Source organism: Pantherophis guttatus, chromosome 3 (genome assembly GCF_059756535.1).
Source record: "Pantherophis guttatus breed Tessera chromosome 3, ASM5975653v1, whole genome shotgun sequence".
In the NCBI taxonomy this organism is placed as follows: domain Eukaryota; kingdom Metazoa; phylum Chordata; class Lepidosauria; order Squamata; family Colubridae; genus Pantherophis; species Pantherophis guttatus.
In genome coordinates, this window is record NC_142065.1 from 63,906,254 (window position 1) to 63,934,113 (window position 27,860).

At 35.4% G+C, this 27,860-nt stretch overlaps 1 protein-coding gene across 4 annotated transcripts in view; it reads right to left on the reverse strand.

Annotated features, from left to right (window-relative positions):
* Positions 1-1,618: 1,618 nt before the first annotated feature.
* The window catches only part of GLIS1 (GLIS family zinc finger 1), a 222,662-nt gene continuing 196,420 nt past the window's right edge, over positions 1,619-27,860 (reverse strand). For all 4 annotated transcript variants that reach the window (XM_034415113.3, XM_087889740.1, XM_034415114.3 and 1 more), the window contains 3 exons: positions 11,465-11,634; positions 5,552-5,719; positions 1,619-2,250 (listed from right to left, as the gene is read on the reverse strand). In XM_034415113.3, coding sequence (XP_034271004.1) covers positions 2,114-2,250; positions 5,552-5,719; positions 11,465-11,634 — 475 coding nt within the window. In that variant the 3' untranslated portion in view covers positions 1,619-2,113. The remainder of the gene's footprint in view (positions 2,251-5,551; positions 5,720-11,464; positions 11,635-27,860) is intronic.

Sequence of the window (27,860 nt, forward strand, 5' to 3'; positions counted from 1 at the left end):
TATTTCTAGTGTTTCTTACATAAAGAGGTGGTTTCAAGGAAACTTACTAGTAAAAAAGATACTTGCATTGTTAGTAGTAGTATGTTTCAGAACTGTGGTTATGTGCTTAAAAATAAGGCTTAATAAATGGCAATGAAAATCCAGAACTAGAAAGCGGGACTTAATCAGGAATTCTAAAATTTACATGGGTGTTCACAATAGATCATTCAGTGCAGGTTGTCCTCAATTTATGACCACAATTGAGCCAAAAATTCCTGTTGCTAAGTGAAACATTTATTAAATGAATTTTGCCCATTTTACGACCTTTCTTGCCACAGTTGTTAAGAGATTCACTGCAGTTGTTAAGTTAGCAACACGGTTGTTAAGTGAATCTGGCTTCCCAGTTGACTTTATCGGGTTACAAAAGATCACATGACCCTGAGACTCCATAACTGTCATAAATGAGCCAGTTGTCAAGTCACATGACTACAGGGATGCTGCATTGGTCATAAGTGTGAAAAACAATCATAAGACACTTTTTTCAGGGCGTTGTAGCATTGAATGGTCATTAGATGAACTGTTAAGTTCAACGACTACCTGTATTTTGATACTTGGGATTTCTGGGGGTATAATTGCATTTTTTCTAGCAGACAACTATAAAGATTACCTGAATTTTGGAAAAAATGGCCACTAGAGGGTGATATTGGCATGGTTTAGTGAAATCTAAAATTGCTTGAGCCTACCCTTTTAATCAATGTAAATTCCAAGCTTAAAACATGATTTGATGAATATTTGTTTCCTCCATCTTCTGTTCTGAATATGCATTACTTATAGAGATAGATTTAACAAGATATATATACCTTAAAAGCAATAATACAAACACGAGTCAGTTTTATATAATCTGTGAAAATTTGAAAAAAGAATGTGAAGGTACACTAATTGTGTCCTTGTAATTGAGTTCAGATTTCTCTTTTATTGGGAAAAAAAATCTTCCAAACTCTTGTTTTTATGCTGCTGTCTCAAGCATGATCCACACATTTTATACTTTTTTTTTCAGAAATACCTTTCAAAAGAATTTCTTATACTGATATTGACCACATGATGGGTTATCCTGCCATTGTCCTCGATTCTCCCTTCTTCTTCATCCTTGTCAGATGTTCCTATACATTCAAACTACTATTGTTTTTTCTTTCTCATTTTTTTGGTTCACACCAGTGAGTCTCCACTTTCACTTTCCATCACCTGGGACACTATTAGCTTACTGCCACTTCTAAGACTCTTTATGAAGTCTTACACTTCATAACATAAAGTCTTTACATTTATGAAGCAGAGAAAATGATGTTATTAATTCTATTTTCTATTAAAGCTGCTATTCATTTTGAGAAACGTAGTTCTGTTAAATTCTTGCAGCCAAAATAACAACAGATTTAGTATAGCACATTCCTTCTGGGTATAAGCCAATTACATTACCTTCATGCAGAAGAAAAACTGGAAAACTGGAATGTCAAATGATAAATGGTTTGAATTACAGCATTTTGGAAAGAAGGCAGAGAAATTGTGTATAGAATTGTATGAGTTCTAAGTCAAAAGATAGTTCTCATTGACAGAATGAAGTAAAAAAAAAAGAGAGAGAGCACACTAGTTTCCAATTTTTAATTCTTTCTTGTAAAATTGAAAATATAAAACCTGCTCAGCAAAGTGAAAACGTTTATGTACATGAGGTCTGTGAATTTTAAAGAAGTCCTTTTATAGTCAAGAAAACATCCCATGAATTAACTGTGATTAAAGGGACCAGCAGTCTTAAATTGAAAACATACTTCTTAAAAAATCTTTACAAGCATATTTTATAATTTAAATTTATATTTTACTCAAAAGGACTTACACATCAAGCAGTTTTAAATGGTCCTCCTTCTCCCTTAAGAGAATCAGTTTCAAAGTGCCACAACAAAGGAATAGATACCAACAATTACACAGTATATTCCTTTATAAAATAGATTGGTAAATGTGAGCAGTTGACTTAAATGAACACATAAAAGGTTGCAGATTAAATACAGTCAAGGTAGGTCAACAACAATTCTGTAAATACAAAAGGCATTATAAGTATGGTAGACAAAGTAACAATTTAAGATAAGACTTAGGTATCTGTATAAATGGGAGGAATATGATTTAAACAGTGATCAAAAGTGCCATTTTGGAAAAATCCACTATTCTCTTCAGTTCCATTGATAACTTCTTCTGATATGCACTCTGCTTCAGAAATGACTTCATAGCCTGGAAATATGGTAAGCATATGAGACATAGTAACTATGAGATAGCAAGAACAATCTGAATTGTAGACTCAGACTAAATATGATGCTCTACTGTAAGGTGTTTTTTTTTTCTTGTTTCTTTTTTTAATACAAAAAAGCCTCCTAAGTTGTTTAGCAAGGAAGGGGTAGAAGTTGCTTGACTCTTCTGCTTCCTTCCATCTGTCTACTGCAAATTTCCCTCTTTCCTTTGGTTATCAGGAAGAAGGATGTGCAAAATAAATAAATAAACAGGTGTCCAACAGCTTGGTGAGCTGAAATATTTGTTTTATGTTTCCCAGAATTCCCACTGCCATAACTAATTGTGATAGTTGGGAACTTTGAATATTGCACTCCCAAACACATCTGAAGGACATCGGATGATGAGGGATGCTGCCCTAGAACTTTAAAACTAATGGTTGCTTCAGTTTACACAGAAAACAGCATTTAGCTTCTAGGAATGTGTAATTATGATAAGAATGGATATTTCTTTCTACAGTGTCATTCAATCTGTTAACATGTTCAGTAACCATTCAACTTAAATGTCTACACATGTCAAGACTTTGGTAATCATTCTGAACTACTAAGCATTGGTCATACATCAAACAAGACATCATACTATTAGAAACTAGTGATAGTTTCTTATGTTCTGGATCAAGGCATGGAAACAGAAGCTTTCTAAAATGGAATTGTAGTGACTAGACTTTTTATTTTGTTGTTGTTGTTCGTTAAGTCTCTGAAAAATAACCAGTAACAGCAAAGCATTGTTGTTAGAAGACTGTCCTTTTTCAGTTTGGATTGTTTATTAGTGAACCGTTGCCTCTGTATTTCACAACTTCATAGCCCTGCAGCTTTACTTGTAACAATCAAACATTTCTGAAGAACAATGTCTGTTTCTCATTAAATTCCTTCTTTTGAAAGATTTAATTGTTAAATTTTCTCTTCCTTTATACCTGTAGAAACCAAGCATATACATACATACATACATACATACATACATACATACATACATACATACATGAGACTGAACAACTTCTGCTTTTTTCTGTTTTAAGAAGAAAATCTCCTGCTTCAGCAGGAAGTTGATTAGAAGACCTCCAAGGTCCCTTCTAACTCTGTTATTCTGTTGTACTTAAGAATGTGCTGTAAAGGAGCTAAGAGTATCAGCATTTTAATTGTAACATCTTATTCCTAGGCTACAATTTACAAGACATTTAATGACAGAATTATAGCCAAAAATTGATGCTCTAACGTAAGCCAGTGAAGTAAAGATGTGGGAAGGACAGAAGGAGGAAAGCACACCTTTGAAGATAAAAGGTGAAGATGGGGTTGAGGAAAGTATGTGGTTCTGGGATTTTTTCCTGTTTGCCATAATTTCCATGAGATTCAAGTTCAGGGGAGATTCTAAGCAGATAGCTACTGAAGTAAGAGCCACTGAACTAGGAGCCTGTTTAACTTCAGTTCTGGAAAGCATTAAAAATTCCACATTAATAAATTTGAAAATAAATTCAAGCACTCTTCTCTTTTTAGAAACTTTTACCATTCAAATTGTCAAGAGGATTTAGTTAAAAGAATACCCTAGACACTACTATAAACCATCCAAAGCTCTAAAATGGAAGTATCACTTACTGGCCATTTATATATATATAGCAGTGCTCTGTTGCTGTACGCAGCTGTCCTAATAAATATACTCTTATGTAACATTTGGTACTATTAAGAATCCAGGGGAAAAAAAGAGAACAGCTAAAATAGTCTCAGTGTGTCTTATGAGGGCAAATGATCATATATGGATGTTAAAAGTTGCTTTTAAGACCCCATTTTATGGAACTTTGTTTTCATTTATGATAATGGCAACAGTACTTTTATATGGTCAAAGGTGGAAAGACGTACAAATATCTACAATGGAAGAATGGATGGTGAAAATGGTGGAATTCATGGAAATGGTGAAATTGCAACAAACAATTGAAAACACTTTAACAAATTTGATTTCTACCTGGAAATCATTTTTCAACTTTTGTGGCAAATTGAAAGAAATGAAAAACTGATTTGGGGATTTGATTATTAGAATTACATGGGATTATGTAAACAAATATTAATTTTAGAGTAAGAGTTTCATATATTTTTACTTACATCGGTATTAAAGAAACTCAGAAGTCATTCTTTTTCTATTTTTTATTTCTCTTATTATTGCAATAATATTATAATATAATTAATAAGATTTATAATATATACTTTTTTGTTTTTCTTTCTATTTGTCTTGCACTTTTACTTTGTTTCATTCCTGAGCTTTTTCTTTTTTCAAATCTTTTTTCTCTTTATCTTTTAAGTTTGTGGGGCTTTTTTGAAAATTTAAACACAAACATACATACATACATACATACATACATACATACATACATACATACACACACACACACACACAAACACCAAATTCCTCTTCAATGACCCCACACAAATTATCAAAGGAAATTAATATGAGAATTTATCTTTTCAAAAGGAATAACAATAAGCAGAGAAAGAACAGGGCAGTGCTAATATTCAAAGCTACCCTGATATGCACAGATTGTTTCTCTGTCTGTAGTGAGATTATATTGGGGTTAACTGATTTATGATTGATGGAAAAAACTGATTTTGTGATAATTTTTCATCAAAGTTTTCATTCTACTAAAGAGAAACTCAAGTGAATCATTCCTGAATATTGGTGATAGTTTTGAGAAAGCTAGAAAACAGTTGAGAAAGGGAAAACTGTTTTTGTTCAATGCATTTTCATTATAACCTGTACACTAAAATATTTAATCAAACTATCCTTTTATAAAATTGACAGGATAGTATATGAATGCGACGTTTGATTAATATTAAAGATCAACATTTCCATTTTATGAATGTTACAGTAAATATCCTAAAAAATTGCATGTTTATTTCTGTAAAAGGCATGCAGTCAGGCTATAGAACCAAGCAAGTCTTTAACCACTTTTGCTATTCTTTGTTGTGCATTCCAGTAATATTAGGCTGGAGCAAATGTGCCATACTAATGCAATGGTATCACAACATCTGTCTGATTCAACTAAATCGTCCTTCTCTCACGTACTCTAAAATACATGTATTTGTTGCAACCTCAAATAAAACCCCTATTGTTTAGAAGGAGACAATTAAATAACTGCACTTCAGAATCTGGGGAAAAAAATGTGACTTATCTTGTGTCTAAAATTTTAGATCCTCTACCTGTAATGTTTTTGTAAGGGGGAAAGTCCAACAAAAATGATAGGAATACAGTCTAAATCAATTACCTGTTGAAGCTACAGGTGTACTGAGTATGTGATATCCATTTTGTCGCAGAGGGTTACAGCAATGAGATTCCCCTGATAGCACATCATTACTGTAAGATGAGTCCATTGTTCTGTAGCAATCTCCGTAGTGGAAGCAATTTTGTATAGAGTGAAAGCTACCTTGGTAACCTGCAAACAGAGAGCGTTCAGACATTTAGAAGAATGCAACCGGCTTCTTTCTGAAATTGATGCTCATTCAATAACTGATGCTAAGCAAAAGCCAGATTCAAAGTCTGGCATCTGGCAAACACCCATTTCCTGATTTGGTTTAATAGGATAACAAATGAGTCAAGAAGCATATATTGCCCTTGATCAGCTCTGCCCTAATGGGCCACTATTGCCTAGCAAAGTTTTTAGCTGAATGAACAGGGATGTTTTTACTCCATTAATACCAAATGTTTTTCCGTCTTGCAGTGCAATGACTTTTCAGGCCAGGATTGTCTAATATGGTCAACTTCATCTCTGTTGGGGTCTCTCTCTCTCTCTCTCTCTCTCTCTCTCTCTCTCTCTCTCTCTCTCTCTCTCTCTCTCTCTCTCTATATATATATATATATATATATATATATATATATATATATATAAGGTTTTTGCAGGTGTTTGTATATAGGTCTTTGGCTTCATGCTTCTTTAAACCCCTCCAATCCATACATGAAGCAAACTGACACCCACCATGAATGTGCAATCACACATTGCTCCTAGAAGCACGAAGCCGAAAACATCAGCCTGAAGATGACGAATGAGACTTCGTTGAAATGTCGCCAAGACACTTCCAATTTTACACGGGAGAAAACCCGAATAACCAAAGACCTACATATACTGTATATATATATATATAAAATGGAACAGCAATTTTGGTTTCAAATTATTTCTCTTTTTAACAGTCCTTTCCTTAAATTACTGCACTTCATCCAATATTATTTGAAGTTAAGGCTCACAGGCTCTCACATTTACCATAACTATTATCTTCTCAGCTTGTCTGGTTCTAAATTTTACCTATTGGTAGCATTTGCAGTCATAATGGACTGTTTAAAAGGTACAATACAGAAACTGAACAGCTGGATGAGATTTTTTTTTCTTCAAGAACCATCTTTGGCAGTTACAATAGCTGGGTTATAAATTGGCTTTGCCAATTACAGTGTTTTAGAGTGATTACAATTTACCCTATGGAGAAAAGACAATCCAGTGAAACCTTTTTTTTGTTGTTGTTGTTGTTGTTGTTGTTGTTTTATGATAGCATGTCTACAGTGAGATTTTTGTACAAAGGTATCTATCTACTCCTTAAAAGAATATTCCTTTTGCATATTCTTAAAGGATTTTTTTCATTTTGTTTCTTTTTATTTTCAGGCTATCCAAGCAACTCCCCTTGGTTGTTCTTGTCCTGAAAACATAGCTCCCAACCAACTGTAAGAACAATTCAATTTGGTTAACTCTTCAAGTTAACTCTTCTTCTGTCTTCAGAATTAATACCAATGATGAGTGATGTCACAGTACAGAAGTGAGCTTTCAAATGAGCCTTGCCTGCACTTAACCTAGTTATTTCCATCATCAACAATGAACTTTTTGTTTTTGTTATTCCATTTGTTTTTAACTGTTCACAATTTGTTGAGCCTATTTGCCCAAGTATGTACCTTTCAAAATGCAACAGATGGTAACAGTAGGAGCTTAAAGTGAGGTTCAAATCCTATAACTATAGTGCAATTAACTACCACATGTGGTTTTGTACAAAATTCTGAGGAGATTTCTAAAAGATACACATTTAAATTCCTAACGGGCTAAAAAAATGTGAACCATTCCCTTAAGCTGTGTACAATAAAATATCTATCCCCTGCCACATTTCCTTGCAAAGAAAATTCACAAAACATTTTTATTTGTGTTAAGAAATGTAGTACATTTTGGCAGGCGCAGCTAAGCTGACATTCACACTGCCACCAGCACTAGGTCCACCACATGGATTGCAGGCATTCCTTCAGTTTCTCAGATTTAAATAAAATCTGTGGCAGCTAATTTCTAAAGAAGAATTTCCTAAACATGCTGTCGGTTTAAATGATCACTGTTAAATGTTTTATGTGGAATAAAATATAGAAATACAACAGTTAATAAAGGAATCAACTATGTTCCAAACATAACATTCAGCTATAATTTTGCTATATGTGATACATAAAAAAGCTGTAGTTAACCACATCATAAAGTATGCTGGGTGCTCCTATTTCCCTCAAGCCTCAGCCAAAAAATCTGAAGCACTTTTAAACGAATGATATAATGAGAAAAAGTACTGGAATATGCCTCCTAAATGCCAATTCGTTTGTGTCATTCCTTTTAATCTATGAATATAAATAAGTCAAACTCGTCAAATTATATAAAGTTTCTATGCAAATATATCATGTAAGATATAAATAGATGTACTATTTTATTTGATGGCAAAATTCTTTCAATTTATAATAATATCCATCTGGATCTTACTGTAGTTGAAGTCATAAATTCTACTGGAGTTTTGTTCTCATCTCACCCATTGTCTATGCATTCATATCCCTAACATATCCAGAGATTGTTTGGGTTACTGTACCAAAAACAGAGTAGAAATACAAATACAACTTTTGATTTACAATGACTTTATAATTGATTTTGCAGTTGGATGACTGTTCTTTATAATTTTTAGGCTTAAATTGAGTATGTATGTCTACTAGCAGACACTGATTAAAAATTATTCAGCTTAAGAACTGAATTTAAAAGTATTAACAGAAACAGAGTGACATTACCACAAATGGCATTTAAAATAACATGTTGGTGTTTTTCTGAGTTGACAATTACTTCTTTTAAAAAACCCTATAACAAAAAACAATTAGGGAAGTGCTGTCTTTTCCAAAAGCCTCAATTCAGGGTATTTTTTTCTTTTGTTGCAGTCACAAGCAACTAAATTTTATCCTTGACGTTCCATAGTTATTAGCTTTTAGTGATGCAGGTGCCTTCTCAACCTGGCACCTTTCAAATGTGTTGGAGATAATTTCTATTATCGCAACGAAGCTGTTGGAATGGTAAACATGCCAGATTGAGATAATGAGTTTTGTTTATTATTAATTTTTTTAGCTTTCATTTATTATAGCAACAAAAAATGTGTTGCAACAACTTCAATTTTCTCTTTTTTAAATATAGCTTAGTTATCTTTTCATTGACAAAATGTAGTTTATTAATGTAAAAATGTATTATAGCCTCAGGCTTTCAAATGTGGATATGTCAAGAGTTTGAATTACCTTACCAAAACAAAGGCAAAGCTTTTCAAACTTGATTTCATTCTTTCAATGGGCAAGTGAGGAAGAGAAACAGAAGTTCATGCAGGTTGCAGTTGGAAAAGAAGCCTTAAGACTGTCCTCAACTAAAGGTAGTCCTCAATTTACAACCACAATTGAAACCATAATCTGTGTTGTTGAGAGAAGCAGTCGTTAAGTGAGATGCTAGATGACTGCTTTGCTCAATAACCACGATTCTGGCATTCCTGTGGTTGTGGTTGTTAAGCAAATATCTGGGTTGTTAAGCAGCCTCTGGCAGGTGGGAGGAAGCTCTTGGCATAGAAAATTTTGATAAAGCATTTTTTCCAAGGCTGTCATCGCTTTGAAACATTGTTAAATTATAGGTCATTGAGGACTACCTGTAAATCAAAACAATCTGAAATCTTTCTGTTTCTTAGCTTTCTGCAAGTTTAGTTCTAATCTGGTGCTGAAAGATTTCTTATACAAAAAGAAGTTTAATTGGTTACTAGTATTTTCTCCAAAAATTGATTGTTGATTTTATAAAGTTTTTCCCACAATAACAAAGGTAAATCAAAGGTTAAGAACTAGCTGTATTTCCAGCCACAATTTAACTACTGAATATTGATTCAGTAGTTAAATTGTGGCTGGAAATACAGCTAGTACAGTAGTTTCTTACATGCTAAAGTAATTGTTTAAACTGGTTCCCTATGCAGAAAAAGTGGAGTACAAAATTGATTCATGTAACCGATGAAGGACAACGAACATAATTAAAATCATACTAACATTATTCCAACAGTAATTAGGTATTATTATTGAGCTAGATATATAATGTCTGTTCCCACAAATTTCTGGCATACTCCAGAAAATTACCAATATTTCTGATAAAATCTGAAGCTTTTGAACAAATCCATCAACCATCTATGGTTTGCCTGAGTTGCAAACACTTGAACTAGGAAATTTCTCTAGTCAACCAAGCTTGAGGTCAACTAGATTTCTGTAGTTGTGCTCATATTGCACACCTATCCCAGGTTAATTTTACGATATACTCAATCAAATTCTCTGACACACTGAACACTTGTTATATACTGAATTAAAATATTCTTGGCTTGTTAATTGCTCAAGACGTCATGCACCTACTCCCCTATTTTAGCTAATACCTTGTACAGACCTATCTAACAGTTACTAAATCTGTCCAAAAACAGGCTAAAAAGCAGGTTCACAAAAAAGAAATAAATTAGAAATGGTATACTCAAACAAGGATTTTTGCCATTTGTGATAAATCTGGAAATGCAGACTCCTTTTCAAATGCTAAATGGGTGGATGGATGGATGGATGGATAGATAGATTAGATAGCTAGATAGCTAGATAGCTAGCTAGCTAGCTAGCTAGATAGATAGATAGACAGACAGACAGACAGACAGACAGACAGACAGACAGACAGACAGCAATGAACTGTAGCATTCAAGAAAACATCCTTGAAAAATTGAAGACATCACTGGTTGCTTACTTTTTCATTATTTTTCCTCCTCAGCATATAAACAGCTACTGCACTTGAATGTGTCAAAATGTGTACTTCATTTGCACTACATTATCTCACAAAGAGTGGCTACTTTCCAGTAAAAATGGTTTACTATTTTTATTACAAAATAGAAAATACATTTTCCATTTACTATTATACCAATGAGAGGCGTGAGGTTAAGATGCTGGGAAGTCATCTGGAAAGTCGACTGCCCAGATTCGAGACCTAAGTGATGCACGATGTAGTGAGCTCCTATTATTTGCCCCAGGTAGAGTAGATTAATGAGTACCACTTCAGTGGAAAGATAACAGTGTTCTGTGCGCCTCGATATATAGTCATGCTAGCCACATGATCAAAGAAGCATCTTCGGACATGACTGGACAAGAGAAATCTTTACTTTTACTTTTATTTTTTATTTTTATTTTTTGCTTTAATTTATATGCCGCCCTTCTCCGGAGACTCAGGGCGGCTTACAATGCATTAAGCAATAGCCTTCATACTTTTGTATATTTATACAAAGTCAGCTTATTGTCCCCACAAACTGGGTCCTCATTTTACCTACCTTTGAAAGGATGGAAGGCTGAGTCAACCTTGAGCCTGGTGAGATTTGAACTTGCAGTAATTGCAAGCAGCAGATGTTAATAACAGTGCTTTAGTCCATTGTACTACAGGCTCTTTCTAACCTGGTGCTCATCAGCTTGAATGACATCTCCAATAATTGAAGCACAGCTCCCATAATCAGCCGAAGCCCATAGCATTTGGGATTATATAAATTGCTGTCGAATGCCAACTTTCATTTCAATTCAGGCATTATGAGAAACACCGAGGATCCGCTGAAAACAGTAAGCTCATGTTGCTTTCCTGCTCATGATGATAATACAACAGGCTATACAGTCTAAAGTCATTACATTTCCCATGTCTCCATTTTTTATCCAGATTATAAAATGGCAAAGATGGATCTTGCCTGACATAATAATGTCAAGGCACGGTATAACTTTCAATATACTTTAGTTGTTATGGTTAATTTGGCTCCGAGAGTGGATTAGTTTATGCATTTTACATTTCTTTATGCATGTTGCATCCTTCTATAAATATACAGTACGGGATTACCTTGTGGCCCCTGCTGCGTAGATTGGTTTGGAAACGGCACATATAATTTATTTGCTGAGAAATGATGCCCGTTTGGAGACTGGTTGTGTGATGGTGATGAGCTGTGTTTCTGAAGGAGGGAAGGAGCAACTACAGCTTTCAGTGGGCTAGCAAGAGTATTTGGAACAATCCTGGAACCAGAAAAGAGAAAGAAAAAAAAAAGCGATGATCAGTTGGCTTTCATCTCATCGTTGGGGCTCCATAAATGACAGCTTTTTTAAAAAAAAATAAATTTTATTAATTATAAGTAGATTGTAAAGTACATGATAATTAAAAATTCTTCCATAAGGCATTGACTTGAACATTTTCCAGGAGATACATAAATAGAGATTACCATTTTAATGACATATTTCTAGCAGGACTGCATTTTTATAGGATAAAAAAACGTTTATTATATTTTATTTTACTGTAATTCTGTCTGTATGGAATTCACAGCTATCATCTGTGTAACCCATTAAACCATTATTTCTCTTTTCATATTCTTCAAGTGGCTCAGCATGTGCCTAATGCTGTTCTTCATATGGAAGCAGGACTATTTAAAATTGAAGCCTTATATATGTATTCACGTCTTCAAATTTTGACTAAGGCTTGTTATTTTTCCTACAGTTTTATTCCAACAGGTGTCAGTTGACCGCTTTATCCTGAAATGAGAAAAAGCCTTTATCATTATGGCTACTCTCATGCACAAATGATACAGGTCCTCAACTCACAACTGCAATTAGGATCAGAATTCTGGTCGTAAGTCAGGCACCCACATTACTGGAGCCAATTTTCTGACCGTTTTTATAATGGTCATTAAGTGAATCACGTAGTTGTTAAGTTACTCATATCGTAAGTGGGAAGCCATTCTCCCAAACATGTTTGGGTGTTTTTGATAGAAACAAGCAAAAAAATGTGAACATGGGGGGGGGGGGGATGACATTTTGAAACAGCCAGAAGTGCTTTACATGCCATAAATCACTCTTTGGTGAAGCCGTTGTAACTCCAAATGGTCATTAAACAACTGGCTGTAAGTCAAGGACTACCTGTAATTGGGGTATGATTTCATCAGAAAGAATCTCATGTAACAAATCTTTGCTATGCAGCATCAAACTGAACATAGCCTTATTTTTACTGGTTTTTTATTAGTCAACCAACTTTGATAAGGCGTCTAGATAACTTAATCTGATCACCACCAAATTCCAAAGAGTTTTGATGTTCATACACTGTAATGCCCTGGAAACTTTTTCTTGAAGAGAAACTCCACAAAATCTCATATTGTAAGCACATTTATTACAGTACATTAGGAGCCACTGAAGCAATACCCTGTGGTTCTTGCTGAGATCCACAACACAAATGCTCAATATCTAAGTTGCAGCAATTTTTTACATTTCAATTATGTTTTAGCCAATCAAGAGATTTATGCTCTCTTGTAATGGTACCAGGTTTGTTTAATAGCAAAGTTCAACAGGATCCCAGTAGGAACAGTGTGACTTGATGAAAGAAATTCCAAGTTTAGTAGTAGTAGCAGTAAGAGTAGTAATAATAGTTAACCCTTTTATTTATCTGTTTTTAACCATATTTACATCTATTTTTTCACTTAAACCTTTGTGTTAATACAGATAGTCCTTAATTTACAACAGTTCATTTAGTGACCATTCAAAGCTACAACACGGAAAAAAGTGACTTGTGACCATTTTTTACACTTAACAACCTTTGCAGTATCTCCATGGTCATGTGAACAAAATTCAGAAACTTGGCAACTGACTCATATTTATGATGGTTGCAGTGTCTAGGGCATGGGTCCTCAAACTACGGCCCGTGGGCCATATGTGGCCCGCTGAAGCCATTAATCCGGCCCGCGCAGGACCACGAAGTTGCCCCACTCACATCTCCCCACCCACCTTTCAGCAGGGCGCAGGACTTGCCTTCAGAAGCCCTGCGGGCTGGAACTGAAAGGTAAGCCCAACAATTTTGGCTTGTAGAATGCTGCTGGGGTGTGTGTGTGTGTGTGAAAGGAGGCCAAAAAACGGGCAAAATAGGCCCATTTTTGGCCAAAAAACAAGCTATTTTTGCCTGGTTTTAACCTGCAGAATGCTTCTGGAGGTGGGGGGGGGTGAAAGGAGGTCAAAAAACAAGCAAAAACGGCTCATTTTTTACCTTCCCCCCGCCTCCAGAAGATAGAGAGAGGGAGAGAGAGAAAGAAAGAGAGAGAGAGAAAGAGGGGAGAGAGACAGAAAGAGAGGGAGAGGGGGAGAGAGACAGAAAGAGAGAAGGAGAGAGAGAAAGAGAGAGGGAGAGAAAGAGAGAGAGAGAAAGAGAGAGAGGGGAAGAGAGAGAGAAGGAAAGAAAGAGGGGGAGATAGAGACAGAAAGAAAGAAGGAGAGAGATAAAAAAAAAGAGAGAGAGAGAGACAGAGAGAGATTTCTCAAGCTCCTTGGGGCTGAGAAGAATTGCTGCAAAACTGAGTTTCCTGAAGTGGACCACTAGACTCCTAAACAACTGAAAAAAACGATCTAGTAAAAAGAAAAGGCAACCAAAAGAGCAACATGCAAACAACAGCAAAACACCCCCAGGAGCAAAACAAATTAAAGTTTAATTTGTGTGCATTGTTCAATGGACTGTTAAATTGGCCACGCCACCTAGTTACATGAGCTAGCCACGCCCACCTAGTCACATGGCCACCTAGCCATGCCCACCCGGCCGATCTGGCTCCTCCAAAAGTCTGAGGGACCGTGAATTGGTCCCTGTTTAAAAAGTTTGAGGACCCCTGGTCTAGGATCATGTAATTATCTTTTTCAACCATCTGATAAGCAAAGTCAATGGGGGAGCCAGATTCACTTAACAACTATGGCAAGAAAGGTTGCAAAATGGAGCAAAATTCACTTAACAAATGTCTTGCTTAGAAACAGAAGTTTTGGGCTCAATTGTGGTCTTAAATTGAGGAGTACCTGTAGTGTCAGTGCTCAAAGTAGTTTACCTAAGGTATGAAAAAATAATCTTTGCTGGCTGTGTTCAATTTACCATCCATTTAAAATAACATAAATGAAAGAAAAAAATAATTAAAACAAAATTCCATTTTGTTTTAATTATTTTATTTTACCTTCCATTTATTTTATGTCCATGTTTTTTTAATATGATCAACAACCGAAGTAAAGTTCTTTAACTAATAATTTTATAAAAACAAAGTGTTTCCTCCATTCACATAGGGAAAAAAGTACTGTATATCTGAACTCTGGCAAGTATGCTTAACACTGTTGTAATCAAAGAGACTCGGGACTATTACAAGTGGGCACATATGGAAAAAAACAGACTGAAATGTGCTTATTCTGGATAGAATTGTTTACGGGCCAGGAAACAATGGGAAAAAGTCAAGGCTGTTGTTGGTGGCTGAAGGGAGGCAGGGAGAGCATAGGAGGCCTCAAAAAGAATGGGGGTAAATAGGTGGGGTAAGACTACACAACAAGGAAGACTCAGTATACATCACTTCATTTCTGATTTTCTATATTAGCCTGTGGTTACCAATCTAAGACTTTATGAACTCTATACACTCAATAGCTGTGGCTAATTTTGAGCCTCTTTTTGTCTTTCAAATGGATTAGAAATCAGTGTAAAACATTTCATTTCCTGGGATCATTGCAGTTAGCGACAGGCGTATTTCAGACCCACACAAACTGAAACATCTTGGATTTTATCCTTGCCTTTGTCTGACTTGAAATGGTTCAGCAGAGCTAATGGAATAGTTTGTTCTGGTCTGAAACAAAACAGATTCTCCATTTCATGCACATCACGAGGTCCATGGTCCAAAGGATTTTTTTTGTGCTGCACACACTGCTACCTACACAAGAACCATCGGTATATTCAATATGCTCTGAAACAAGGGAAATATTATGTTGTATTCCCAATAATTAGCATGCTTTCCCACAGTTGGAATTTTTAGTGCCTCCAAATTTGAATGGTTATATGAAAGTTTGTTGTCATGCAGGATGCCACTGCCAACCTAAATCCTATGCATAATACAACGATCCCAGATTGCTGTAGAGTTTACACATTAATATAGCATGGTAAATCCTTCAGAAGAGCAGAAAAAAAACTAAGCCATCATTATTTTATGATTTAATAGGGGTTTATTTGTAATTCAGTTTCTTTTCCAGTAAAAGAGATGAGGAAGATAAATAAAGAGGTGGAGGTGATGATCATCAGGATTGGAAGGAGGCTAAACAAATATTTAAACTTGTCACCATGATCCTTGATCTCATTAAGAGGCATTCCCCTAGCCCCCAAATTCGCTTTGAAGACTTTCTTCCCTCCTTACACCTGTTCCCCTTTAGACTGGGTCTACACTTCTTTTGAATGGAATAGAATAGAATAGAATTCTTTATTGGCCAAGTGTGATTTGACACACAGGGAATTTGTCTCTGGTGCATAAGCTTTCAATGTACTTACAAACCACCAAGTAATATAATCATAAGATATCAATAGGAGAAGTACTAGGAAAGGTGAGAAGGATTGACAGTAATACAGCCCTACTATAGGGCTAAATATCCTTAGACATAAGACAGTCCTGTGGGAATTAGGTATTTAGCAGAATGATGGCACAAGGAAAAAAAACCTGTCTCTGTGTCTAGTTGTTTTGGTATTCAGTGCTCTCTAGCGGCATCCCAAGGGGAGGAGTTGAAACAGTTGATGTCCAGGATGTGAGGGGTCTGCAGATATTTTCTCAGCCCTCTTTCTGACCCATGCAGTAAAGGATCCTCACTGGAAGACAGGCTTTTATTATTTTTGAGCGATGGCTCTGCAGTGTTAGAGGATAAAGGCTGCAATGGGTGGAGGTCATTGAGATCTGTATTACTGGAAATCCAAGGGTCAGCAGTCCTTTTCCTTGCTTCATATCCTTCTTCTTCACCCTATAAACACTATTCTGAGGGAGTCCCAAAGCAATGCATTGTGTTATGCCAATGGCAAGTGCCTACAGGTGAAGATGTTATAGCCACCCCACAATTTGTCAATCTGATTGACCTCCCACAATGGCAGAGCCATCTTGAAACACAGTGAAACTATAATAATATAGTTGCTATAATAGTGGCTGCCATCTCAATCTTCCACTCAAGTAGCTACTTTATTTTGCTAATAGCAGGGATGATCCAAACCTCTCAGGTTGCTTTATTGGCTCTTCAAAGCTTTTTAGGATGCACGGGGGCAGTTTTTTGTTTTAGTATTTTTCTTCCTAATAAATTAGAATGTAGGGAACAACATATTTTTATTTTCTTTATTAAATTTTATGCCGTCCGTAAGACACTCATATACACGTAGACCTCGACTTACAAACACAACTGAGTTCCAAAATTTTGTTGCTTGAGTTTTGTCCCATTTTACGATCTTTTTTGCCACAATTGTTAAGTGAATCACTGCAATTGTTAAGTTAGTAACGTGGTTGTTAAGTGAATCTGGCTCCCTCATTGACTTTGCTTGTTAAAAGGTCACAAAATATGATCACATGACCTCGGAACATTGCAACTGTCATAAATATGAGTCAGTTGCCAAGCATCTGAATTTTGATCATGGGGATACTGCAATGGTCATAAGTGTGAAAAATGGTCATAAGTCACTTTTTTCAATGACCTTGTAACTCTGAACAGTCAGTAAACAAACATTGTTAAATCGAGGACTACCTGTATACATATCTTCATATGTTGTTATAGGTATGCTGTACTTTTTATGTTTTGCAGCATATTTTACTGCTGGAGTTTTAAAATGCAGCCAAGAGTCTCCATGAATCTACTTTATGCAAATGTCATAATAAAATAAAAAATATGTATGCAAGCCCCAAAATGTGCCCTCACATGTGTGCAGCGTGCACACACATGGATTTTAAGGTATGTGATTTTCACGCTTCACTACCAAGTTGGTCCCTTTTAATATGTTCCTGACAACAGAAAATACAACACAGCCTGCGTAATTGGTAACTACTTTGAAAGGATATAAAATTGAATGACAAAAATCTACTTCTCTTTTACTTATACTTGGGGGTACAATACAACCACAACAGAGACATGGATGTTTCCAATATGAACACTGTCTCACTTTGTTGTTGTTTGGGAAGAAAAGCTTTGACAGTGAAATTCTTCTCTTAGACAATGGATCTCAATATTTCTTCCATCCATCGCAGCAGGAAGAAGATCAGATCCAGAGTTCATCCCATCTGTACTTTATCTCAAATAAATTCCTGTATGGTTTGTGATGTGGTGCTTGCCTGTAACTTCAAACCACTTTATCAAGGAGTGTGGTTACTTACTAAATGCTTACACAAAAGAAAAACAATAGTCCTATAAAATAGTAGAAAAAAATAGCAAATTCATGTATTGTGCTTCATCACATACTGGTATGTTACACTTTCATGTGTGTTTGATATAATATGAACAATCTATTGTGGCAAAAGCTTATTTTGGTGAAGGAAATATGCACCATACAGAATCTCGTACTACAACTTTTCAAAGAACCCAAACAATGTTATTGTGTATCTCAATCAGGATATGGACAAAACCACTAAATTAAGCAATGGTTTCTAACATATGGCTTGATCTAACTTAATTAATATGGTCCCAGCAATTGTGCTGTAGAGTCTGTTTTATAAGAAGCACATACAAAATGTAGAAGGATACACATTCCTATTGTGCATATGCTTTGGAAGCACACAAGTGAACATTTACATTCAATCCAAACTCATGTGAAATTAATTCCTGAAACATAGGTTGCTAGAAGAACTGAAGAAGATTCTTGGATGAGAAGCAAAATGTTTTCAAGGAAAAAAATCAAGGAAGTCTGGTTGCCTTTTGAAAAGCACCTTTGGGACAACCATGACCTGAATGGTTGAGATAGGCCAGAAGAAAATCACAGGATCTGAAATTATCAGACAAATTCAAGCCCATTATCTGACAAATAACCAAAAGTCACTGGTTATTTGAAAGCTAGTTTATAACTAATATTAACATTAGACTTTCTATAAGACATGAATTGATAAGAAATAGTTGATGAGCAATTTTGGAACCACTTATACACCCAGCCCACAGCTAGTTCGCCAATCAGCATGTCAAGGACACATTGTCAAATCATCCTTCCCTGGCAATTGTAACCAAACATTCCTTTTAAACTTGAGTTGGTTCCTAGGGTTGTCTGCTTAGTCATATGAAAAGTATCATTCAGAAAACATAAACATTACAGTATAAAAATGAAAATTATCAAGAGGTTTAATGTATCTTGTGTAACATTATCCCCTGATGTATCAGTTTTTATTTCAGATTTCTGTAATGAACAAACGGGATGAACATTTTCACAGAATATTAGTGCTACCTTGAGCCCCTTAGATGAAAGATAGATTATTACAATCAATCAATCCTGAAGAAAAGTCTCTATACTCTACAGGATTGGTGTATGATAGCACCTGCAAGATAGTTATTTATGGACAGTTTTTATAACTGTGATGCCTTGTGGAAGGTTACATTAAGATGTATGTAGTTCAGATTTGAACAGAGGCCAACATTTTTGGAGTGCTACCCACTCTGCTGTTCTAATGGTGTGTGGAAATGGCCTTAGGAGATAGGGAGAAACGCCCCAGCCAGAGGGATGGTTAGGCAAGGTAGCTTAGTGAAGGGGACATGGCAAATGTGTCCCTCCCTAATTTCTTGGGCTGTAAGGGTGACAGGAGCAAAATGTATTCATGTCAGCCATGTAAGGTAGTCCAAACAGGAAGTATGACCAGATGGATTAATTTTACTTTATTGTAAGTTTACATTAACAATGTTTGATCGAGGATTCAGGAATTAAGTATTGTCTATTTTGATTGTTTTGCCAATCATCTCACTGAATTTTTCAATGTTTTTTTCCAGATCTTTCTTCCAGGTAGTTCTTGACTTATGACCACAATTGAGCCCAAATTTATGTTTCTAAGTGAAACATTTCTTAAGTGAATTTTGCCACATTTTACGACCTTTCTTGCCCCAGCTGTTAAGTGAATCATCACAGTTGTTAAGTTAGCCACATGGTTGTAAAGTGAATCTGACTTCCCAATTGACTTTGATTATCAGAAGCTGACCACATGACCCTGGGACACCATAAATGTCACAAATGCGAGCCAGTTGTCAAGTCACATAGGGATACTGCAATGGTTGTAAGTGTGAAAAATAGTCATAAGTGACTTTGAACAGTCACTAAATGAGCTGTTGTAAGTTGAGGACTTCCTGTATTCTCTGTAAACTGCAAAGAGTTTTATTGAACTGAGTGGTATAGTCATATCAATCAAGCAATCAAGCAATCAAGATTTACGCCACTTCTCCCTCCAATTTTTAGGTAAAACAATGTTCTATGAACAAGCAGTATACAGAGAATTAAAAGTCTACTCTGTAAATGATGAAATGTAAATCAGGTGAATTACGAAGACTTCAATGTAGCTATAAGCTCTAGATATCAAAGGTAAGTGGAAAGAAAGTAAGAAAAAAGGCCAGGAAAGAAAAAGAAAACCCTCACACCTTAACACTGATTTTCATCTCTTCCCGTAATATTAAAAACGAAGTGCAAAGCTCTCCTAATTAGGTTTTTGTAGAGTGCTTGGTTTCTTTCTATGCATTTTGTTTCTAGGTCTAGCCTTAGGGGAATTTCTGTCAACATAAGCTCAGAAAATAGTTTTACCATAGACTTTCTAGAGAAAAAGAAAAAAAAAATCTGAAGTTTGGTGAACTTTACTACTAATCAGTCCCAGGTGCTTTTGCCTCATTTTACAGAATATGCAGCATTCCTTTTAATAGCATGTTACTAAATCAGTCTCTGTCATTTTCTCTTCCAAATATTCTATTTATTTATTTTTTGCATTACATTACTGTAAGTAAGAAACAAACATACTGTTGGGTTGTATCATATACCTTCAATTGGAGTTCACACTCTGGGCAGTTGATATCTTTGGTAGTTCCCCCACATCATTCTTATAGTCATAGATTTAGTTGGACCAAAATCTATCTGTTAGCCTGTCTTTGTCTTTTTGTCTTTGTCTTTCTGTCTCTCCCGCCCTCCCTCCCCCCTTCCTTTTCCACTTTTACAGGAATTCTAATGCAGGAATTCATTGACTTAAAAACTGGACTTTCTCCTATTCTGGAGTGTGGAAGTTAAGGGTCAAAATTGGTGCTATTTGTGCTTAAGAATCCTGTTTCATTCCTTACTATCCGTCAGTATCTGAACTGTCTTACCTTCATGACATCATCCCCTGCAGCTGGAAGCAAAAATAAACCAGATAAAACAAGTGTTTCTCCCTCATGAATGTGAAGAAAAGGCTCAATGCTTCAGAAATTGGGCACACCCATATATATTTTGCAGAGATATTTATTTTTCTGGAGTTATTTTGTTCTTTTTTAAAAAAATAGTATCGAAACAAAAAGAGGTCCAAACTTAGTTTCTAAACCTGCCAGGTTTAATGTCTAACTAAAAAGTATTCTTTTTAGTTAGAGATTGTAACATCAAATTGGATATCCAGTATTAAGCATAATCAACTGTGAATATTCTAAACTAAGATAAGCAATGTCGATTTAATATTTGTGGTTATGGGAGGGCAGGTTTCATCTCCACATTAGAGAAATTTCAAAATTTTTCAACAATGCATAAAATTAGATGGAAGTTCGAAAGAGCTTAGGGTATTTTGAGTTTAGAAATTTTGAGTTTGCTTAAGGTAAAAATAAAGGTTCCCCTCGCACATATGACTCTAGGGGGCGGTGCTCATCTCCATTTCAAAGCCAAAGAGCCAGCACTGTCCGAAGACATCTCTGTGGTCATGTGGCCGGCATGACAAAACACCAAAGGTGCATGGAACACTATTCCCTTCCCACCAAAGGTGGTCCCTATTTTTCTACTTGCATTTTTTATGTGCTTTCTAACTGCTAGGTTGGCAGAAGCTGGGACAAGTAACAGAAGCTCACCCCGTTAGGTGGCACTAGGGATTCGAACCGCTGAACTGCCGACCTTTCAGTCGACAAGTTCAGCGTCTTAGCCACTGAGCCACTGCGTCCCTTTCTTACTTTGCTTATTAGACTACAACTCAGAATTGGACTGGTTGGAAATTATCAAAGATAATATAATATCAGATAATATCAGATTTGGGAAGGCTAGCTAGATCAGATATTTTGAGCCTGAGGGCCACACAGGATGGACTTTGTAATGCTTGTAACATAATTTTTATAGTTGCTATAATTAATTAAAATTACTTTGTACAACACAATAAATACACTGTTTGTGTGTGCATGTTATCTGTGTATATGTGTCAATTTTAGTTCCATAAATCTTACTTATTTTTAATCTTTTTGAGAGCTTAGCTTATAAAAAACCAACATTCTACCAGAGAAATCATTATTTATAAAACTTCAAACTTTTTATATCAAACTTCATAACTGCCCATCTCCCTCATATAGGGTTATATACTGTTATATTCAAGAATCCTATTAGTGAGGCATGAGTTACACTCTGCCAGACAAAAGATAAAAGTTTTATCTATTTCCCAAATGCTAACATAACTCTAGGCCAAATCCTATTTTAGGTATTCATTTTTTCCTCACTGATTGCAAGATTGCTCCTCAACATTCACAGAAATGAAAAAGAATTCCCATGTGTTTTGAATTTAGCAAAGAGGATTCCATACTGTGTCAGTTTCTTATGTTCTGAGCAAGTTCTGTGTCCGTTCTTCTCTCATAAACAGTAAAAGCCTAACTGCTGGATCCCACACCCAATTATGGTATCACACTAATCCTACCAAATGTTCTTTATTTTAAATCTATCCCTTAAAGCTTTGCACTAAACTCAGATAACAAAAAAGTACTATACACATGGGATCCATCAATTTTCCCTATCCATGTAAAGATTCTTGCCTATTCCACTAATGACTTAAATGCTGATTCAGTTGAAGCTTTTAACAAGCTCCAGTTGTCATTTTGTTCTTTCACACATACGTCTATCACACTTGACAGAAATATGCTTTTCTTTGAGTCCCTATAATTTGACAATATTATCATCTTGTAACATTTTTTCCTCTTGAATGGTTGTTAACTAGAAATCTGAAGTGCCTCACAGACAAAATGCACCAAATATTTAACTTCATTCTAAAGCAAAATTGGAACTGGTATAGATGTTTCTCTATAAGCTTTATTTATACAAGGCTATTAGAGGCAAAAGCAAATAGGCTTTGAAAAAACTCAGTTCTTTTTTCTTATGCAGAAATAAGTCCTATTTAATTTTAGGAGACTTTGCTCCAGGGAAATGTACCAGCTTATATCTACTTTCTTTTTTAAGTGAAAATCTATCATGAGATTTTTTTTTTTATCATGTTGTCCTCCAAACAAGAGATTCTAGATATAAATGATCATATAAAAAATACTGAAATACATACATACATACATACATACATACATACATACATACATACATAAAATATGCCATCATTTAATGTTGAAGGCAGGACAAGAAGCAATGTATGGAAAACTAATCAAGGAGAGAAGCAACCTAGATTTAAGGAGAAATTTCCTGACAGTTAGAACAATTAACCAGTGGAACGATTTGCCTCGAGAAGTTGTGGATGCTCCAACACTGGAGGTTTTTAAGAAGAGATTAGTTTAGGGTTTTTAAGAAGAAAATAGTTTAGGGTTTCCTGGTTATGCAGGGGGTTGGACTAGAAGATCTCCAAGGTCCCTTCCAACTCTATTATTCTGTTATTAATATTATTTGTTTTTGCAATTATGTTTATGAGGAATATTTTCCTTTAAGATGGCTGCACACTATGGCATAAGTTATGAATAACTTTGCAGGTAGAGGTTTTCATTTTGCTAAAGATGGTAATTCTACTCTTCTATGAAGAATGAAGTAGTGCTACAAATAACCATTTAGCTTGTCGAGATGAATCACAATGGGCAAGCGCTGAGAAACATGAAATATTGTTTTAGTGCATACATTGGGGCACATATTTAACCATACCTAGGTACCACACCCATCTTCTTTAGCTTCAATTTTTAATTGAAGGGCAGGTAGTCCTTGATGTACAACCACAATTGAGTCCAAAATTTCCGTTGCTAAGCAAAACAGCTGTTACGTGAATTTCGCCCCATTTTACTACCTTTCTTGCCATGGTTATTAAGTGAATCTGGCTTTCCCATTGACTTTGCTTGTCAGAAGGTCACAAAAGGTGATCACATGACCCTGGGACACTGGCCAAGCATCTGAATTTTGATCATGTGACCATGGAGATGCTGCAACCATCGTAAGTGTGAAAAACGGTCATAATATCTTTTCAATACCTTGTAACTTCACTAAATTAATGATTGCAAGTTGAGGACTACAGGTTTTCCACACAGACACATTTTCAGGCTCTACAGATCAAACTGGCCAAGTGCAAGTGATGTTAATATAGCACATTGCTACCTGGAACTTTAAAAGCAATAACAAAAAACTCTAACTTGACAAACACTACTTTTTATATGTCAAACTGCTCCTAAATAAAACATAGTTTAATTAATATTAATATAAATTGGTATAAAGTTACCTGATCTCTATGCGTCACATGCTTCTTTATTAAAGGGAAATAAATACTTCTCATATGTAGCCAGGGTAAATATATTTGGTAATGAAGTCAGATTTTGTTAGATCATTTTCAAGTAAATTAAATATTTTTTTGTCAAACTATGTAAACGTCTTAAAAACCTTTTGGGAAAACTGAGTGCTGCCCTTGTTACTGACTTTGGCAAAGAACAAAATAACAAGGGCCTTTTTTGTTGTTGCTTTTAAAAAAAGAAGGCTTTAAATCAAATTCTTAGCCTTTCTGTCAAACATGAGTAGATTTCTTGTGCTCAGCATCTTGTGGTGTTTGGCTTCTTTCATATTTGATGATTTAGTCATTACAGTTTGTGATAGCAATCGTTTTGCTCTGTCCCAAAGACTTAAGCTCAGGAATTCAACCCTGTCATCACTTTGGCTCATGGTGCACAAATTTTGTACATTCCGTATACTTCAACAACAAGTCTTGAGGGGTGATAAATGAGGCAAATGTTGTAGCTTACCAAAAGGGTAAAGCAGGTAGAAAACGATGGCCACAGATCGAATCTGTGCAGTAATCAGTACACATTTTTATCTAATGGAGCATATATCTACTACAGATTGTCCTCACTTACTGACCACTCATTCAGCAACCATTCAAAATTAACAATGGCACCAAAAAAGGGAGATGTACAACAATGAATGAAGTTGTGGCTGTTGTAGCATCCTTGTAGTCACATGATCGCAATTTGTGTGCTTGGCAACTGGGGCACATCCACGATGGCCCAGTGTCACACAATCACGTGATGGCCATTTGCGACCTTCGCAGCCAGCTTCCAACAAGCAAAGTCAATGGGGAAGCCAACAGGAAGTTATATTTCACTTAACAATTGTACCACTTAGCAACAGAGTTCCCAACTGTAGTCTGTAAGTGAGGACACCCTGTATTAACAAAAATACAACATTCCAATAACCTGAATGAATACAGTCCCCTAAAAAGATTGCAGAAAACTCTGAAAAGGGACATCAGCTTTGTGTTAGCAAGTAATAGTATTGGTTTTCTGTGTGATTATTTCAAGTGCATTTTCTGCCACAAAATATTCTCCTGTGGTTTTAGACAGCTCAAAGCAATCTGAGTGTTACAGTATTTATTTTGGCATTTTTTATTGTTGTTAATAACAGTATTCAACAGTGTATCAAATAGTGTTTCTAGTCTCTGTAGATGTACAATGTACGCAATAAAATACAGTAAATCACTAAAAGAACACTACTCTGCAAGATAAAATTAGTACAATAATGCAAATATAAAGTGTAGTCATCATCAGAGAAGAACAAGGCCTAAAATAAGATCTTATAAAAGTTATCTTAACCTAGAAAGAATATATCTACATACTAGATTAGTTTGAAATCCTGGAAATAGAAAAATAACTGCACATGCTGTCAAAGCAATAGTAATGAGAACACATGGAACAAATTTCACTCGTGAACAATCCAGATTCAATCCTATTGCCTAAGTCATTATTCCTACTATTGAAGCATGAATATTGTAGTATTACTTCAGGAAAGGTTTTTATAAATGACTTTGGAGTTTGGGTAGATATCTGTGAGAGGGTGCATTGAATCACCTGAGATTCCAAAGCAGTTTGTTTTGTAAATTCAAGCCACAATTTTGAATTAGGCTAGTAAAAAGGTAGAAAAGATTTAAGTGAGAGGTGGCTGCAAAATTCGAATGAAGTTTCTCAAGATTATATTTTACACTAGATAATGATAGGTTATCTTCAAAAGCATACCCATGTACATTATATCCATAGACGTGGAACATGAATCGTGGTGGATTATCCACTTCCAGACAGAATTAGGGTCAGTGGTGGGATTCAAGTAATTTAACAACCGGTTCTCTGCCCTAATTATTTCTTCCAACAACCAGTTTGCCAAACTGCTCAGAAAGTTAACAACCGGTTCTCCTGAAGGGGTGCGAACTGGCTGAATTCCACCACTGATTAGGATGTGATACCAACTGATAAAAAGCCATGCCACAGAATCCATTAGAGCTTCTTCTAGCAGTTATGAATTCAGAAAGAGTCCCAGAATCCCTAATCTTCAGAAGTCCTTCAGAAAAGATTCAATCCTTTAATTTGCTATAAAAAACTATTCTGGTGGTATATTTAAGATTTGTCTGAACACCATTCTACTTAGCTTACTTCAACAAATGACAACAGCTAAGTATCAATTAAAGAGAGAATTAATATACTATTCACTACTATACCTTTCCACAACACTGCAATTCCTTGATTTAAGGTATTCCCAAATACAAAACTGCAGGATTATAGAGAATGCCTTGTCCTGAAAACAACTGGCGGTTTATTTCAAAATTCAGCACGGGAAATGTGGGCCTGTGTAAGCAGAATCTATTGCAAAACTCATTATGATGGAAAAACACCACCAATTCTGTTGCTAAAACAAATCTTGTCATAGTGAGATCATTATAACATTATAAACTAGTGGCATATAATGTTATCATATACACACTATAATCTGAAATAAAATATTTTCCAATTTAATAAACTTGCATGCACTCCAAAAATTGAGAGGCCAGTAGTATAATTTTATATATTTCTTATTGCATTTAGAACAATTCACTCTACCATCAATATGATTACTAGATTTTTAAAAATCTCATTAAAAAGTATTCAAATTAAAATATGCTAGTGTGTGTTTTGTCAGTTTTCAGACATTCCTAGTTTTCAGACAAATAAATTCTGAATTAATTAAATATTAAACTTGCTTCTGAAAAAAAAGCATAGTTAAAAGCACATTGACACTATTTGCTTTCTTTTTCTTTCTTTCTTTCTTTCTTTCTTTCTTTCTTTCTTTCTTTCTTTCTTTCTTTCTTTCTTTCCTTCCTTTTCTTTTTTTGATTTATATGCCGCCCTTCTCTGGAGACTCAGGGCGGCTTACAATGCGTTAAGCAATAGCCTTCATACTATTGTATATTTTATACAAAGTCAGCTTATTGCCCCACAAACTGGGTCCTCATTTTATCTACCTTAGAAAGGATGAAAGGCTGAGTCAACCTTGAGCCTGGTGAGAATTGAACTCACAGTAATTGCAGGCAGCTGGAAGCTAAATACTACCTTTAGTATTAGCAGCATTAGTCTGCTGCGCCACTCAGGCTCCTTTCTTAGATTAGCATGTTCTTCCACTGAATGTTTAGCAATATCTCTCTCTGTCCAAATTCAATCCAGTAACAGTCAAAGCCAATAAATATTAAATTTGTTCCTGGCTGAAGCTTAAGGAGGAACATCCAATAAAAAGTGAAATCACTTGGCTTGTTTCATATGCCTTTGACACAATAGAGATTACATCAATGGAAAGGAATAAATCAATCAGTAATATATAACTAAGAAAAAGATTCTTGAAATAAAGGATTTCCTTAAGAAGGATCAAAATCAGTATCATGACAATGGGAAGGGAAAACCAGAGGCGATAATGAAGACCTGAGGAAGCAAGTGGAGAAAGAAAAACAGAAACGGACAAAAAATCCCCACCCCCTATTTGTATTCCCAATATCCTACTCCCTCAAGTGGAATGTTACAACAGAAAGAATTCTAGTCTTTACTGATCCTTGGCAAGTCACAAACTCTGAGCTGTAGTCCCATGTTCAGATTGTTTTCTAAGGAAGGAACATCAACCGATTTATATTTATAGGAAGGCCATAATATACATGGGTGTTTGCATGAATACACACACTTTTTAAAATAACTTGACATACTACTTCATAAAATAATTTACAAGGTCATAAAGAGTATATCTGAAAAACAAG